The 18,757-nt window shown below is 26.7% G+C and overlaps 1 protein-coding gene across 2 annotated transcripts in view; it reads left to right on the forward strand.

Moving 5' to 3' along the window:
• Window positions 1–14,042, forward strand: part of LOC136082291 (uncharacterized) — a 91,278-nt gene extending 77,236 nt beyond the window's left edge. For both annotated transcript variants that reach the window (XM_065801051.1, XM_065801050.1), the window contains exons 10-14: window positions 172–363; window positions 984–1,133; window positions 6,325–6,413; window positions 6,571–6,748; window positions 13,796–14,042. In XM_065801051.1, coding sequence (XP_065657123.1) covers window positions 172–363; window positions 984–1,133; window positions 6,325–6,413; window positions 6,571–6,748; window positions 13,796–13,854 — 668 coding nt within the window. In that variant the 3' untranslated portion in view covers window positions 13,855–14,042. The remainder of the gene's footprint in view (window positions 1–171; window positions 364–983; window positions 1,134–6,324; window positions 6,414–6,570; window positions 6,749–13,795) is intronic.
• The last annotated feature ends 4,715 nt before the right edge of the window (window positions 14,043–18,757 follow it).

The raw sequence follows: 18,757 nt of genomic DNA on the forward strand, positions 1-18,757 counted from the left end.
TTTCTACTCTATTGAAATAATTTTTTTTTTTTTTTGTATCTAATAGTGTAGTCAAAATTTGTTATCGAATGTTTTTCTGGGTAATTTATAGCAATGGTTAATAAATAATTTTTTTTTTTAGTGTTTTATGTATAAAGTTTATTTTTATTGCAAATGGTAAATTCTGTTTAGTATACCAGTGGACTTCATGGGAAGATTGGTATCCATGCACTGCGTCATGCAATGGTGGGTATACTTTGAAGATTAGGTCTTGTAATCTAGCAAGCAATACTAATCAAACATTGATTTGCAATGGAGTCTGCCGAGGCTGCGAAGGTTCTTATTATGAATATCGAGCATGCAATACACAAAGATGTACCAATGGTAAAGTTTGATTTATAAATATTCTGTTCAAGATTTTAAATTTCTTGATATCAAAAGTTTATAAACAGAATAATTTGTATATATGATATTTTTATTCAATACTTTATTAAATATGATTTTTAAAGGTTTTAAAAATGAAATGTCAAAACAACTTTTATTTTATTTTTAGTTCCTTTTATTTTAATTTCTTCAAGTTTTTAAGTTTTTTTTTAATTTAAAAAAATACACTATTTGGCATCAATGGATAACAGTTTACAATTATTAGGTCATTGCTTATTAATTATCATTAATTTTTGTGCACTTAGCAAATGAGTGAAAAATTGTTTTGAAAAAATAAAGATTGATTAAACTCAATAAGCGTCTTTTATATATCTAATAACTTATTAATTAGAACAAAAATTATTTGAAGGTAAAACTAAAATTTGACATAAAAACTTTATTGCTATGTCTTTATATTCGAAACGCATAATTTAAGGAGTTGTATATTTTATGCAAATGTATAAAATAGATTTCACTTTCACTATGTATTCTATTTTTTATTTTATCTATTTTATTTTGTTGATTTTAATACTATTCATTGTTATATTATTTTCTAGTTTTGTGTTCATTTATTTGTTTAGTATTATGCGATGTTTTGAAAAATGTGGATTGCTCAACAGTTTCTAAATCTGATCTCGATCCATCTAAACTTTTGAATGTTTCTTCTGTAAATAACGTTATAAGTGAAATTTCAGTGTGGCCATTCCTTATTACAGACAAACTTTTTGAAAGTAAATATTTTGTTTTAACTTGGTAATAATTATTTTACGTGTTAAAGTTCAATTTTAGTTCATGGACTCTGCTGATAAATTTTTTTCTACCTTTCAATGATAAATAAAATGTATATAAAATTATAAAATTATTTTAAATTACTATAAATAAAAAATAATTTTTAAAATATGAATCACAAAAACTTTAAAAAAAAAATAAACTCTAAAAATTAAACAATAAAAGTTAAAGTTTGTTTTGTATAAAATTTGTATAAAGTTTGTATTTTTTTTTTTTAATAAGGTTAGAATAAAATTTGTTTTATTCAAACCTAGAAAACCAGATTTTTTTAATAGATTTGCAAATTAAAGTAAATGAAATAAAATAAAAATCTTGTAAGCCTCTTCCATTGTAATGGCACTTGATTTTGGGTGGTAAATGCAATTTCATTTACTGTTTTGTTGGCTGCAAATTTTAAAAAATAATAAGGTTTAGTGTTATAAGGTTTAATCTACTAGTTTTAATCTTATAAGACAATAAAAGTTATGACTTTATTTTATGATTTATGGTTGCTAGTTTTAATAAACTTCTAGAAGAATTCTAAAAAAATAAAGGTGTTTTAAATATGAAAGATAATGATTGTTTGAGATATTTATCTATAAAATCTCCTTATTTATCATAAACTAAACTGAAAGAATTGGTTTTTGTTGGACTTGGTATTCATAAAATAGTGTTCTATTCCAAATTTGAGGTATTGATGATGACAAGCCTCTTTGCTTGCATATTATTTAAAAAAATTTTAAATAAGTTTTTTCGGAAATATTGAAGCACCTTACTGTGAAATAATAGGATAGGTAAGTTCACAATGCTTTGTGTGATAAGTCTTTAAGTCCACTTTGGGCTTAAAGACTTATCAAAAAGTCCTCAAAGTCCTTAAAGAAGGACTTTGAGGCTTTAACCACCTTGATTTATTTTTCTAAATGGTTGGGTGATGAGAGTCAAGAATAGTAATGGGCAGTGGAATATCAATAATAAATATAAAAAATGTTGCATTTAAAATATTTACAAGTAAAAATTGTAACTAAAAATCTTTTAATTGGTTATTTATCAAGTTTTTTAATGTTGAAATATATAATTGATTTCATATTGTTAACATTAAAAAATATTAGCAATATGCACACACGTAAAGTGGTTATATAATTTAGATTATAGATTATATTGTTTAAAAAATTTATGATTGTTATAAGAATTCCTAAGAGTCATATGTTTTAAAAGTAGGGTGTGGTGGGGGAAAAGAACTGAGTTTTTGATATTATTTTTGATATAAAATAACTTTTCTTTTGTTTACCACAATAAAAATTTTTTACATCAAAGGTTTATAGAACAACTTCAGACTAAATAAATAAAAATAAAATAAATAAAAATAAAATAAATAAAAATAAAATAAATAAAACATATTTTCAATAACTAACTTTCTTTTTAATACATTCTTTTTTTACGATACTTTTAATACATCCATATGGTTTCATACACCCCACACCATACACCCCACTGGTGGGTAATATTTCAACTATGGTATATGTACCTATTTATCTTTTGACATATATTTAAAATGTCAAAGTTGTATTTCTTATATCTAGTTGTTTTCTTTTTTTGTTTTTCATCTGTTTTCTTCTCTTTTTGTAACCTGGCCACAACATTTTTTTGCTGTTAAAGTGTTGTCTTTTTTTTTTTTTTTTTTTTTTTGCCTCGAAACACTATACATGTTTTGCATTTGCAAGTATCCAATGTATGTAAAATGTTAAAAAATAATAAATTACATTAAAAATGTAACTTGATGTATGTAACTTGGACTATTTTAGGTTACTTGATTTCTTTTTTATATCTTATTTAATTCATTTTGCATCAAAGACCACATTGAAACCACTTTTCAGGAGTTCATTATCTATTATACTTACAAGAGTGTTTAGCAAAGTTGAAAATACAGACTTATTTACATGTTTGCTTGTTTTATAACTCAATTTTTAATGATCTTCTTCCAATGACATTTAAATGGAGTAAAAAACATGGCTTTTGGAAGTAATCAAAGTGAAATTATGATGTTAAATTATATGAGCTTTTTAGCTTCTAACAGTTTTTAACCGTTTTTAAGAACTGTTTCAGTATGATGTCATCAATGTGTTATGCAAGGCTAAGTAGGCAAAGATATTTGTATAATATACAAAATAAGATATTTGTTATAATACGCAAAATAAGTGCACAAAGATAATTTTGTAAATATACTCAGTTCAGGATTAGGATCATCATGATCACATACATGTAACATTCATGCTACTGGTAACATCCAACCCAGTACATGTCTCATGTCCTACTGTCTTGTAGGATTTTTTTTTTTAGATAAACTATATAGGCAACTTTATCACTAATGAATGTCCAGAGTTGAATGTTAAACAGTTATTAGTTCACCTCTTATATAGAGTTGATACATAAAATAACAAGACGTGTTGGCCATGTGCTTTTCAAAAACCACATTGAAACAATAGATACCTTTAATATAGATAAATCCATAACTATGATGCATTCTCCTACACTAAGAAGGGAGCAAATCAGAAAATTAAGATTTTTTTGCTTCAAAAGGCATCTATTTTTCAATAACAATGAATTACTTGTAGGAAGAAAAAAACTCTGTTCTGCAATTAGTTATGTTTTGGATGCAAAAGGTGTTTCTGTTCAATACAAAAATCTTGTAAGAATGACAATTAATTCTGTTTTAAATATAATTGAAGATTCTTTTATTTCAGTGATGAGTATCAAATGTGTTTTAAGGATGGCTGTGATGGAGCAGGTTTCAATATGGTCTTATTTCCCTGAAACTAGTATGCCATTGAAATAATAAAAACATGACAATGCACATTGATTTTGAAACAATTAAAATTTGGCCAAAATACTGCTTTTTGAGTAGCGCAATTTAAATAATGCTATTAGCTAACTATTTTCTACAGTTTCTTATGATTCTAACGGTATAACTGCCCCAACTTGCCCCATTTTGAAATAATGTGGTTTTAAAAAGCTCATTTTATAGAAAAATTAGCAACTAAAAGCTAATATGATGTAAATTATCTTTAATTTTTATGTTTTGAGAGATTTTCCTGAACAAAGCTTTTTAATGGGAATATATATATATATATATATATATATATATATATATATATATATATATATATATATATATATATATATATATATATATATATATATATATATATATATATATGCATGCAAAAGTTAATATCATTTTTCTTTCACTGAAGTATAAATTAAATGTAAAGTTTACTAAACATCAACTTTATTTAGTTATTGAGGACAAAATTTAAATTGATAGAAATGAATTACTTTAAAATTTACTTTTTGATTACATTTTTTTTTTACAAAAAAATATCTTCTCCCAAATCATCCTCCTTCCTCCACCATATTTGACCTTTTTTAAAAGATTTATAGTCTTCTTTCCTTGTCTACCTTTTTTACACCATAGAGCAAATTTTCAGCAATTTTGAAAAAATATTTTCAAAAAAATTAGTTTTGGCCTAATTTTAACTTATTCCTGATCACTGTGCACCAAAATGTTTCCGAAGCTTCCTGCATCGGTTCAAACGTTTTCGTTTCATCTCTTTTGTAAGTAATTGAGCTGTGACATGCTTCCTGGCTTTTAATCCGGTTCCTTTCAGAATATTTTGGACTGATCCTTCAGAAATTTCAACAGCCTTGCCATTTTTCTTGTTGAGTTCTTCTGTGTTCGTGGGTTTCTTTTGGTTCGACCTAAAATATTATTCCAGTTAGCTGGAGTGTTGGCAGTCCAAGGACATCCACTTTTCCGTCTGTCTTCATAGCTCCTAGTTTCTTGATATCGCCTAATGACTTTGGATACAGTTTTGTGATGTTTGATGTTTAGAAGTTGGACAATTTCTTTCACTCTTCTTCCTTGCTCAAGTAGACAAATAATAGCTGATCTGAGTTCAGACATTTTTCCTAAAAAACAATACAAACATTGTTTACAAATGGGGTTACATTATGTAAAATCTGAAAAACTGCATAGGGTGCATAAAAAGTTTGTCTACCTTGTTTAAAATGTTATAGAAAAATGGCCCCGAACTTTTTACGCACCATGTAGTTTAAATTAAGACTCTGCGAGGGAAAACTGATCTTTTTTGTTTTGTTTATTGTGAAAGTTTGCGTTACGTAATTTATGGATAATCCCTTATCAATAAACAGTAGGAACCACCAAATTTAATTAAACATTTGAACTTTTTTTTTAAGTATATCTAATAAATTACTCCTTTAACTACCATCTATAAAAAAATTGAACTTTGAATATTTATTAAAAAACACTAATTTGTCAAAAATGCCCAAATGTGGTAATTTGAAGTCCACAATTTTAGTTTAATATTAAAAATTTTAATTTACCTATAACCAACAAAAAATATCTTTCCAAAAAGTCTTCAATGAGTTTTCTAGGATTTCTTAATCATTAATTATAATTTGTAGGATATTTGTAGGCCACTACAGTTGAGGAGGCTACTTTAGTTGTTGCTACAGCCCTTTCTCAACTCTATAACTTTGAAAAAGCTGTGCAGCAGTTTTTTGCCAAGATATTTTTTGAAACAAATTAAATGCAGTAAATAATTAAGAGATTTTGGATATTATATTAAGAGATTTTAGATAGCATTTTGTACTAAAATATTAAAGATTCTATTTTGCGATCTTCTCTACATTTTTTGATCAGATTGACATTTTTAATTTCTATGGTGAAAGATCCAGAATTGTTGTCAAGTTTACCTGACTACAAATATTCAATACAATTTATGTTTAAAGAATTAAAAATGTAAAAAATTTTTATTGATTAAAAATATAGTTATAATTCAAAAAAAAAAAATTTTAGACAACTTTTAAAAAATATCTCTTATTTAAAGACCTTTAAGACCTTGTTCTTTACAGATTTTATGCTCCTTACTAGTTTTTATATAATAAAATATAATAAATATTTTAATAATTTATAATTAAAATGACTTTGAATTTTATGTTCTTTATCAGTAATAATCTTAACGTTATTCACAGATAGATAACTATCTTTTGTTTCTTTTGTTTTATCTTTACAAAATGATATATGTTTAAATGTGTTTTGACTATCTTTTGTTGTTGTTGTTTTTAATTTTTTAGGTTGCAATCTAGACACTTTAGTTGATCAGTTGACTAAGCTAAATAAGCAAATGGCAATGGCATATTCTGCGCGCAACAATACTTTAGCAGTAGGTGTTTGTTTTTGCAATTAAAATGTGGTTTCTTTAAAAATAATTTTTTTTAGAAAAAGTTATTTAAATGCAAACTTTTAACTAAATAAGTTTCTTATTCTATATATATATAAACATTTTTTATTCTATAAATATATAAACATTTTTTATATAGCACCTTGAAAATATCCGAGACTTGATTGTATGCACTGCCAACAGCTTTGTACAGAAAAGTTTATATGATATGTGCTTAGATGCAGCTCAACATGACACAGTTCTTAATGCAATTGTCAACCAACTTAATTTATATGTTCAACAGTATCAAACAGCTATAGATGCTTGCAAAAGTTGTGGTATGTTTTAGGATTTTAAATGATTAAAAAACTTTCTATAAATAATCCCGAATAATTAAGACATTTATTTAGTTGGGCAGTTGCTGTAGTTGCGGTTGTGCGCAAAATGTGCCAAAATTAAATGGCTAGTTAAAATTCCTTATTTCATGAAAATAGAAATATATTTCAATAAATCTAATTTATTTTTGCAGCTAGCAAATAAAAATTTCAAACTTTTGTTTTGGTGAATCTATAAGCTTGCTCATAGTATTACAATTATTTTCTGCAAATATCAAACAAAAAACCAATATAAAGTTGTTTAAAACAAGTTAAAAAAACAAGAGAGAAAATACAAACAATTTGTCAGACATTCTTCCAGTTGAACAGTAAGTAAAAAGATTCGAAAACACTCACCAGCTAAAACTTGAATCATTCGAAAACTTAAGTGACGTGTTGAAACAAAAATATAAATTAGCAAAGATAAAATTATAGTTATAAAAATTATAAAAGGAACCCTTAATATATACAAGTTCACAAATTAATTTTTCAAAATGTTAAAATTGTTTTTATCTTAAAACAATTACAATAGGAACAAACTTTAAGATTTTAAAAAGTTTTCTTAATGGTTTTAACATAACAAAATCAGATTGCCAAACTTGACTATTAACACAACAAAATTAGGTTGCAAAGCTTAATTTTAAGATAATTCCAGTTTTTTATTTTTATCCTTAATATATTGAATTTACTGTTTCTTTAAAAAAACTTAAAAAAATTTGATGTATTGGTCAGGTATGATTAAAAAACGTTAAGTTTTGCATCTGTACGTTGAAATTCGTAGCTGGCATTAAACATAAAAATTTTCTACTGTTGATCATGGCCCAACACAATATTTAGTTTTCTAGTCTAATAGATTTCCTGAAGGACCTAATTTATCAAAGCTACAACTATATTTATTGTTGATTAGGCTATTAAAATATATGCATTTTTCAACTTTTGCTTTAGAAAGTCTTCAAAAAATTTACCTTTTCAAATACTTTCTATATGGTCTTGGCCAGTGAAGATGTCTTACTTTAAAAAACATTCTGCTATAATATAAAACTAAGTTTTCCAAAAAAACTCCAGTCAATAAGATAGTCAATCAACTGTATTTTTTTTTTCTGTAATCATACCACTCTTTTGTGTTTTGTTCTATGCCTATTAGGGTGGGTCATACTTTTAAAATTTTGGATATGGGAGCGCACGCAATATTTTTTTTATGCATTTGGATATTAGAAGAGATTTGAATAATTTTTTTTTTCCTAAAAAGTTTATCTAGTGGGGGTGCAGGGCGTTTGAAAAATATAAGTCTTACTAAAGACTCATCAAAATGGTACTTTTCTGCCTTTTTTAAAAAGCTTATGGGAATGCAATCATCAAAAAACAATTAGACATAATATAGACAAAAATAAAACATAACCTAAGGTACTACTTTACTTAAGGTCATACAAACACACAAGTTGTAAGAAAAGTTGTCTACCATTATGGATTTTACAAGAAAAAAAATATTTATAAATGTTAGAAATGGTAGAGCATATAATAATTTAATTATGTAATAGGATATTGAAAGAAATCTGAATAATTTTTTTTCTTCTAAAAAGGTTGTTTTGTGGGGGCGCATGGCATTTGAAAAAAGTTTTACTAAAAACTCATCAAATTCAATCTCAAAACTCACGTTTTTACTTTTTTCTTTAGTTAACAAACAATATAGACATATAGACATTAAAATACAACATAATTTTGGGTGCTACTCTTCATAAGGTCTTACAAAAACATATATGTAAGTTTACCGTGTTTGCTGTAGGATATCAAAAGAAGACAAAAGCTTACTCTATAAATAATAAATAATATAAGGTTCCTAATATTTAGTGTCTACAATAATTCACAATCTAAAGTTCCAAAACTTCTGAAGGGTTAAAAATTTATTGGTCCTTAAAAAATGTCATAAGAGAGAAAAAATATATTTAACTAAATTTATGTACTGTGATAATAAATTAATTAAAATTTTTTATTGATTGGTTCACAAGCGTGATTTCTCGATGTGCTAATGTTACTCTGATGAACCCATCTCTTTTATCTTTTCCAAATACCGATTGAGAACCTCTTGTGTCTTCTTGGACACATCTTTCAATAGCTTGCCCATTAAAATGGAAACAGGGTACATACATCGAGGTATTATTGTATTTTAAAAGTTCATCCTTTGACAATAAACATGTAAGTAAAGGTTCGTGTACGTCCAAACTCCAAATAATTAGATCAAAAAGTCAATCGGCATTTTCATTATGTATATGTTTTCTACTTCTTACGTTGGTGTTTCCATATTCTGAATCTCCTCCTAGTTTTAAAATTGTTTTAACTGCAAATTCTCTTTCTTTTTTTTCTAGACTACATAACAATGCTTGAAGAACATTTTCACTATAAGCATTCCATGAAGATTATAAACATAGGGCATTACAATGACTTTAACCTGAAGTCTTTGATGACAAAGAAGCCCTTCAGTCCACTTCCACTTTACTTTATTTTCAAACCAAAGTGGCGCATAAACTCTAACAAAGAACTCCACCAGAAGTTGAAGATTGTATGTTTCTTCAACTGAAAGTAAGATTTCTGAGCACTAAAGTAAACATATTTTATTTGCAAAATTCAACCATCTTGCATGCAAATGTGGCCCAATTTCTTTGCCTTTAAAATTGTCTGGAAAAACTGCTGCTTTAATTGCATGGGTAATTTCATAAAGATACTTTTGATCATCTGAAAGTGATTTTACAACTTTAGAGTCAAGATCTATAATTGCATTAGGAAATTCAATTTTTTATTATGTTATCTTTGACTTTGAAGCTAGTAACCTTACCTATAAGTTTTCCAATAGAACCAGAAAAATTATTTTTTGGTGCAGTTTTTCCATCAAGCTGAATCATAAGATGTCGGAGAAGAAGTTAATTCGTATGAAGAGCATAAATTATCAATATTAGTTTTTTTATCCAATTTATGTTATAGGTAGTATATAACACCTCCTTTCCAACTAGTGTTTAAATTTGTTGAGTCCGCACCAATTACAACTAAAGAGTCTCCAACATCATGATGCACAAAAATTGGTGAAGCTTATCAGCTATTTGCTTAGCTGCAGTTTCTAATCTTTCTTACGAATTGTTAGTGAAATGAAATTGGTATATACCTTTTTTTTCCTTTGGATGTAATTTTCCATCTTCTTCTTTCATGTACTTAAATTTTTTTCAGATTTTCAAAAAAAATACATTGACTATTATCATTCATTGTCGCTTTTTCAGTTCTACTTCAGATTTCTTTCATTAACTTATTCTTACATCGTTTTATTTTGTTTTGATCAATGGAAATATCAGTATTTTTCTTTAAATAATTTGCATCTCTTGCAGAAGCTAAAGCAGCAGTAGCTATGGCTGCTGTAGCTCGTTAGATACTCCATACCTTATAGCTGCTTAAGAAACCCGAATATCTAAAGTAATATCTAAGTAATTTTTTTTCAAACTGAAGTAAGCTTTCTCTGAATTATTTACATTTTCATTGCCAATGTCTGAATTGTCTATTGTTGTTTGAAATTCTACAGCTAAAGGAGAAAATAAATGCTCAAGTTATGTTTATCAATTTTAATAAAACAGTTATATTTTTTAATTCAAGTTTCAACATAAATTGAAAAAATATTTGTGATATCCTCACTATTTGCTCCAGGTATTTAGAGTCTGATTCTTTTCTATCCAAATATCTTGTTAAGCGATATGTCTCGAATACATCAACTAATCCTGTTTGTAAAGTACTTTTGTTGCCAATTTTATTTCTTTGAGCTTGTAAGAAAAATAGTTCTTGCAAAGGTATCTTTGCTACTTTTGGACATGTACAAGTCACATGGGCTTTAAAAACACAACCATCGCATCCAATTTCATTACAGCATAAGATTTTGCACTTACATTTTGTCAAGTCAACTTTATCAAGTAACTTATCAAGTTTTCCCTCATAAATATTTCTTTTTAAAGTAGTTCTCAATTTTCCAATGTCTTTTGCAATGTTCCATTCAAGAACAAGTTTATTGACTGCATATTTTTCTGAGACCAACGGGATTGTAGAATTTCCTGACATCCAAATACTTTTTTCTTGAATAAATATTTGTATACACATACATCTTGTACTCAAGTGTGTTACTGATCTTTCACGCAATAAAGTACCATATTGTAAAATCTCTCATCGTAGGCAGCTCCGATAAACAAAGTTTGAGTCCATTATCCAATAATTCATGCAATTTAGGGCATTTTAATACTGTTTGAGCTTGAGTAGACTTAAAACTCGAGTAGACTTAGCTCGAATAGAGTATCACAATAAAATTAATATTATTCTTGTTAAAAAATATTGGTAGCTTTTTGTAGTAAAGACTATCTATATATATTTGTTATAAATTTGTTAATTACATCATTTCTTCATTTGTTTATTACAATATTTAGGATGTCAAAGTGATCATAAATAAATAGAGCACGTTTAAAAAGCAAATCGTTCAAGGAAACTATTATCTTAGTAATTATCCTTCAAATTAGGTAAAAGACCAACTTTATAACATACAAAAAATCATGCACCATTTCCTGTTATTGACCAATTTTTATGGTTTTTAATAATAATGGAGAGGGGGATATTAGTCCCGAGCCCACAAATTTTGATAACCATGTTTTATGATTCACCTCATTTTGTATATTAGTTGTATTATGAACATTGAAAATAACAGATAAGATTCTTATACTAATTTTTTTAGAGTTTTTAGTAAAATTGACATTTTTTAAACACCCTGCACCCCCACAAGACAAACTTTTAAAGAGAAAAAAAATTATTCATGTTTCTTCCAATACCCTATTACATAATTAAATTATTACGCACTCTACCATATCTAGCATTTATAAATATTTTTTTTCTTGTAAAACCCATAATGGTAGACAACTTTTGTTACGTCTTGCGGTTTGTATGGTCTTAAGTAAAGTAGCACCATAGGTTATGTTTTATTTTTGTCTATATTATGTCTAATTATTTTTTGATGATTGCATTCCCATAAGCTTTTTAAAAAAAGGCAGAAAAGTGCCATTTTGATGAGTCTTTAGTAAAACTTATATTTTTCAAACGCCCTGCACCCCCACTGGATAAACTTTTTAAGAAGAAAAAAATTATTCAAATCTCTTCTAATATCCAAATGCATAAAAAAAATATTACGTGCGCTCCCATATCCAAAATTTTAAAAGTATAACCAACCCTAATGCGTATGTAATTAATACCATATAGTTTTGGAGCCACAAAGTTAATAAGGTCAATATTTACAATACCATTATAAAAATGCTCTCTATTAATGAGAGATGTGTTATGCCTTTTAAACCATAGTAAGTGCTTTGTATATTAGTATTTTCAATATTATTTGGGATGATGTCAGTGGCACTTTTAGTATTATTTTTAAAAGTATTATTTTTTCCTGAAATAATATTATCATTTGAATCATCTTTCAGTTTATTGATATAGAAGTCAATATTTTCAGTTTTAGTGTTATCTATGTGAATTATATTTGGATTAAATGTGGTAATAAAATAAATATAATCTGATAAAACAAATGCAGTTCTTTGTGAGAATTTATTATGTAAATGTTGACAGACAAATGACTTGCGTCCAAATTTCAATTTCATTAGTATAAATTTTATGGTCATAATATATGTAAACGATACCTTCATTAACTGAATGGTCATCAGACGGGATGGTGAAAATGGTCTGATGACCATTCAGCTATAATTTTAGGTATTTTAAGTGAGACTGCATTGAAAATACGTTTTTGCTATTTAATAACAATATTTAATAGCCTATTAGACTATTGCATTCAGTTTATTTGTTGGCTTTTGATAACGTGAATACATATGCAAATCAAAATGTCTTAAAATTATAATTAAGTGCAAATTTTAAAAAACTTATGCAAATTTTATTACTTTAAAACATTTTGGTAAATTTTCAAATTTCCATGACAATAGCAGCACAACAGATTATTACAACCTTGCGAGTATGTTTTAGTAATTCCTTTGTTACAGAGTCCTTCATTACATTGACAACATCAGGCTGAAGTGTGTGTGCCGATACGTTGAAGATTAAAAGTGTTCTTATTTCCGTGGTGATTTTTTATTAAGCCTGGAATATTTGACTAAATTATTATCAATAGAGCCGCTGATAAATATATTATAGAAACAGCGTTTTCAGAAACTTCATTAATGTAGGTAAAAGATACTATAGCGCAAAAGATAAAACTTTGTGGTACCTAAGAAGCTACTGGAAATGAATAAGAATATTGTTGCTTTAACGCTGCTATTGAAAAAGAAGATTATATGTTTCTATATGAAATGCTTACTTCATGTAGAGTTGTACATGACACTATTAATTTTCAACATTATTGTAATATTAGGCTTGTCTTTCTTAGTGTTGAAGGTGTTCCATAAAAATAAAAAACAAGATTTAGTATTCTTAGATTAATGGTTAACTTTAGATTATGCAATACTTTTTTGCATCGATTTTCTTTCACACTAAATCTCAGAAAAGTTTCTTGCACAATAAATCTCAGAAGAGTTGTTCTTAGGATGCATTTATATCTCTGAGTTAAGTTAAGCTAAGTGTTTCTTTTTTTTTTTTTTTTTTTCATTAAATAAAAAATGTAGTGCATATGTTTATTTACTTATAGCAAACTATTGGGTAGATTAAGGCTTGACTGTTTTAGGAGTTAAAGATTCCAATGAAAAAAAAATGGTTCACATTTCTGTTTATCGCTGAGATGTGAACCATTTTTTTCAAAGAACTCAATGCAAACATTTAATTTGAAACTTAAACAAAGATGAAACTCATTGCAAACTAAGAAAATTTGAGAAATTAGAAAACGGACTTTAAAAGTTTAAATAAAAGCGCCTTATTCCTTATTTATTATTATTATGTACCTTATTCACCGTTAGGTGGTAATCTTTACTATTTTTATTTAATTTTATTGAATTTTATTAATTTTAGGTTTTGCGTGTTCGATTATTGATTCATTTATCCAAGTATTTTTTAAAAGTGGAATGTGACAGAAAGCCAGCATCGTCACATAGCACGTTTGAGTTTCATAACGGAATACTTTGTTATCGCAATCTACTAAACAATTTTTTTTGAAATTTTTAACAATTAATGTATTTTATAATAATAATTGCATGTTTATTCAATATAGTTTAAAATGCTATTAATGACACATTTTTTAAATATATATTTTGCTTTATATTAAAGTTTTATTTTTCGCATGAGCTAGATTGGGCTGGCGCACTATGCGTCACTTAGCGGAGGGTTTTATTTACATTTTATTTACATTTCTTAAAGATTTTTCCAATTTTAACTTTTTTAATACTTTTTTCGGAATTAGGTTAGTAATTCCTGATTTAAAAAAAGATTAACTTTTTTTGTAATTTTTCTTTTTTAAAAAGGCGAATTTTAGGGTTAAAAAACCAAATGTTTTTGATAAATTTTCGAATTGCTTATGACAAAAATCAAAATTTTGCATTTTGCATTATTAACTTAATGATATATTAAATTAATTTAAAACCAAAAAACGTTAAAAAAAATGGTTTTTTCATGTTTTAATAGTTTTTTCATGTTTTTTTCAGTCTGCAAAGATTAATGGATTGAATCATGTTACCTCAGGTAGTCAGTTTTTTATTTGATACAAATGTTATGCAATCAATCGACTTTTCAAAAATAAAAAAATACTCTGGCTACCTCTGCAGTAAGATACTTTAAATCATTTTTATAGGTGTGAACTGTATAGAAATTCAGGTTATTCTCCTGAAAGCTTTTTTATTTATAGTTATAATATAAAAAATGGTACAATATATAAAAATGCTTTGATTCTCAGTAAAGAAAACTATCGGCATAAAACTCTTTATTACCGGTAAACTAAATTATTCCGGAAGAGAAGAAAAAAAATGTGGTTTTTTAAATATTAAATATTTAAAAGACCGTCACAAAAATAAATATACGGGTAATTCCAAGTCAAAACAACATCAAAAATTCAAAAAAATAACCCACTATCTCTAAATGACTTAATTTTTGCAACAAAGATGCTTAACTACGCCAAAAAGAATTTCCCATAGTTGTTTTAAACAAATCGGAATATTTTAGAAGTTATGTTTGAAATCCAAAACTTTTTTACTTATCACGCTCCCCTAGCAACGTCTTTAGTAACAAGTAAATGTCGATACATACGCTGTTACCTTATATTATTTCATTATTTGAAATTTTCCACATATTATTAGATGCTAAACCATAAAATTATACTAAGAAATAATAACTTTTTATATTTATTAATAAATCAATAAGAGTAAATCGGCGTTTTTAATAAAATTTAATATTAAACATGCTTACTTTGAGAAGAATTACAGAAAAGGTTATGATCTATATATTTCCAAACTTCATATTCTGTAAGTATATATAGATATCTAAAAAAAAAAAAAACTGAGCTGTTTTTTTGACTTACTAATCTAAAAAATTTAATTTTTATTTTTGATTGAAAGTATATTGAGATTGAGACAGAAGATTGATTAATATTTATGTTTAGGCACAATCAGAAAGTAAGAGTTCTCACTTACGTGTAAAACTACAATTTGCATATTTAATGAACTTAAAAATATTTAAGTATTAAAAACAGGTATATTCACTCAGAGCCAGTCAAAAAAATAAAAGGTATTTTCACTTAGGTGTAAAACTGCAATATCCATGACATGCATGTACATAAATAAACTCAATTTTAAATACCAAAACGCATTAACTCTTCGAATTCCGTGTTTTTATGAATTCACAAATATTTATACAAACTAGTGAACTATAAATATTTTTTTGTTTTTCTTTGAAATGTAAAACAAAACAAAATCAGGTAATTAATTTTTTTCAACAAATGAAATATATTGTCATATACATATCATAGACATACACAAACTGTTGATTCTGAGTAATAATTGATAAAAAGAAGCAAGCAAATGTCTTTCAAGGTTCAAGGGCTATGTTGTTACATAAATTTAAATTCCACATCACCTTGCATCTCACAATTTTTAAATATGTAAGTCAAACTAGGCATAGTGTCATCACTGCAGTATCTCATCTTAACTTCATTTTGACATACAGGAATAAACTCATGAAAGTCTCTTGTTCCTGGTATTGTTTTTACATTTTTAAATAGTTCAGATTGTAATAATCTTGTTTCAACCAAACTTTCATATGAAATAAAAATAAAGTTTATACCTTTGATATTGTTAGTGCAATATGTAAACATATCACGTGAGTTCAATATTTGATTTGTAGAAATTTTCTGCCAACTAATATTAGCTAATTTATGCTGACATAGGTTAAAAATGCTTTTGCAGTTTTTATATTGAGATGAACAGCCATCAGAAAAGTAGATTGCGTTTACAATGCTGGGTATCTTTTGCTTCAGATTATTGATAATTGATTTTTGTACCTCGTAAACCATTGCTACATCATGATTGTTATCTTCTGATATAATGCAATATGTGCAATAAGTGGAATACAACACTTGATTTTCTTTATAGTACACAATTACTGGATGAAGTGTGCACTGAAGATTATTCCAATGGAAACCTTGTACTTTATCCCGCACAACAAAACTATAGTTTTCTGCAAAATCTCCTAGAATTATTGCACTGATTGATGGCAGTTCTTCTTTAAGATTTTTTAAATATTTAGATTGGCATTTAGAAATATATGAATGGGCTGTTAGCTTGACTAGTTTTTCCATCACCGTATTTAGATAATCTGGTATGATTGCAAGCTGTATAACTAAATCTGATCTATCAGTAGTAGCCCATTGGTTAAATTCGATAGTATCTTTTTCCTCAAACTGCCTTATTAGTTAGAATAGCTTTTCTTCTAATTTAGATGTTTTTTTTTACATTGTATACATAGATTTAACATGCATTCTTTATTTTGCATATCACAAACAATAAATTTATATAGTTCATGGTAATCAATTTTAATGTGAAGGAAAATTAACTTCATGTTTTGATGGTAGATACAAACACACTCAGAATGAGTTTCTGATGAGTTTGGAAAAACACACCATTTAGGTCTTAAAACACAAAACTTCGAAAGCCCTAACTTTACATGTGGATACAGAATTTTAAATGAGACAAATAACTCTTTTAAGCTTGATAAAAGTAGTCGCTTTTGCATATGGACTTTCCAACTAACACTCACAAAATCCTTTTGACTAGGCATCTGGCGAGAGTTTTCACCACCTTCATAAAAATTTTTCAATAAAGTATTTATTTGATCAGGCAGCATTTTACCTCGCTAAGTTTGTGGAACTGCAAGAAATCCTTCCTTCTTTGCTAAAGATCTAGATTTTATAATTAGATACTTTGAAACACCAAAATACTCACTAGCTGCTTCAATCGACCATTCTTGTAGGCACAAAGTCAATATTTGAATTTTGTCCCTAAATGAACAGCATTTTTCAAGTTTATCTTTTATCAAAACTAACAATTTTTTGAACTGAACAACTTTTTTTTTTAAATCAAGAATATATTCATTATCGAAAACTTCAACTTCTGTCAATGGAATTTTCAAAGAACTTGATAACTTTTCTTTGAAAACTGTTGTAATAGTTTTAATTTTTTTTTTTCTCCCAATACTCATACGATTCGCAAATGGCTTTCCGTGAAACTTGACTGGTGACACGCCAATTATATTGAGACAATCAGAAAGTTCTTGCCTGTTTTTTTTTATATCAGCTTCTTGTTGAACGTTAAATACATTTTCTTTATTTATACTTTCATTTGTGTAATCATCAGCAATATCAATGTTATCAGTACCAATTGCTCCATTTAATTATTTAAACAAGAAACCAGAAATTCATTTTTATTTTAAACTAAATAAGTGTAATCATATCTATGATTACACTTATTTAGTTTAAAACCGATTGCTCCATTTAATTAATTAAACAAGAAACCAGAAATTCATCTTTATTTTAAACTTAGTAAGTGTGACCATATCTATGATTACACTTAGTTTAAAATAAAAATGAATTTCTGGTTTCTCGTTTAATTAATTAAATGGAGCAATTGGTTTTAACATTTTAGTATTAATAATAATACATATGTGAGAAGTTATTATTTTTTTGTGAGAAGTTATTTTAGTTATAATCTCTATATGGAGATTACCAAAACGGTAAATAAAAATGCAAAAATAAAATTGCAAAAATAAAACAATAATAAAATAGATAGCATAAAAAAACAGTGAAATAATTTTTGCCTCTTACTGGTATTTATATCTAAACAATTATTGTAAAGATTCAAAATGAATAAAGTTTTTCAAAGTTTTTCATTAAATATAAGATCAATACCTTTTCTGCAATTAATTTTAAACTAGACATGTTTACTGAAAAACTATTGTTAAAAACCCGGTTTGCATTTCAAAGTTTTTCATCAAATATAAGATCTAATAACTTTAAGTAATGATTTTTGATTTCTTTCTTCAAAAGTTTCTATACCTATTAAATTTTGTAAACGTATGGTTAATGTAACTGTGTATACTTTACCTTTTTAGTGTTGCCATAGACGTCGCTAAGAGCGCAGAGAATAAAAAAATGTAAAAAATCTCAAACTTCAAAGACCCATAACTCTTAAAATGACATTGGCTCCAAATTATTTTTGATTATTCCTAACGACACTATTAACTGCAAAAAATTAAGTATTTCTGAGATGGTGGGTTATTTCGACTTGTTGTTTTCACATGGAATTACCTATATGCACTCGTACTAAAAATGAAAATAGGTTATTATTCCGAGAACCATTAAATATTCTAAAATTATTTTTACACAGGTCATCGTATATTTATTTTTGTGCAAGAAAAAATTGAAAAGTTAAGAAAATAAGATTTTTTTTCTTCTTTAGCCTGGAGGGATTTAATATGTGCCTGGCCGAAAGA

Source organism: Hydra vulgaris, chromosome 07 (assembly GCF_038396675.1).
Source record: "Hydra vulgaris chromosome 07, alternate assembly HydraT2T_AEP".
Classification (NCBI taxonomy): domain Eukaryota; kingdom Metazoa; phylum Cnidaria; class Hydrozoa; order Anthoathecata; family Hydridae; genus Hydra; species Hydra vulgaris.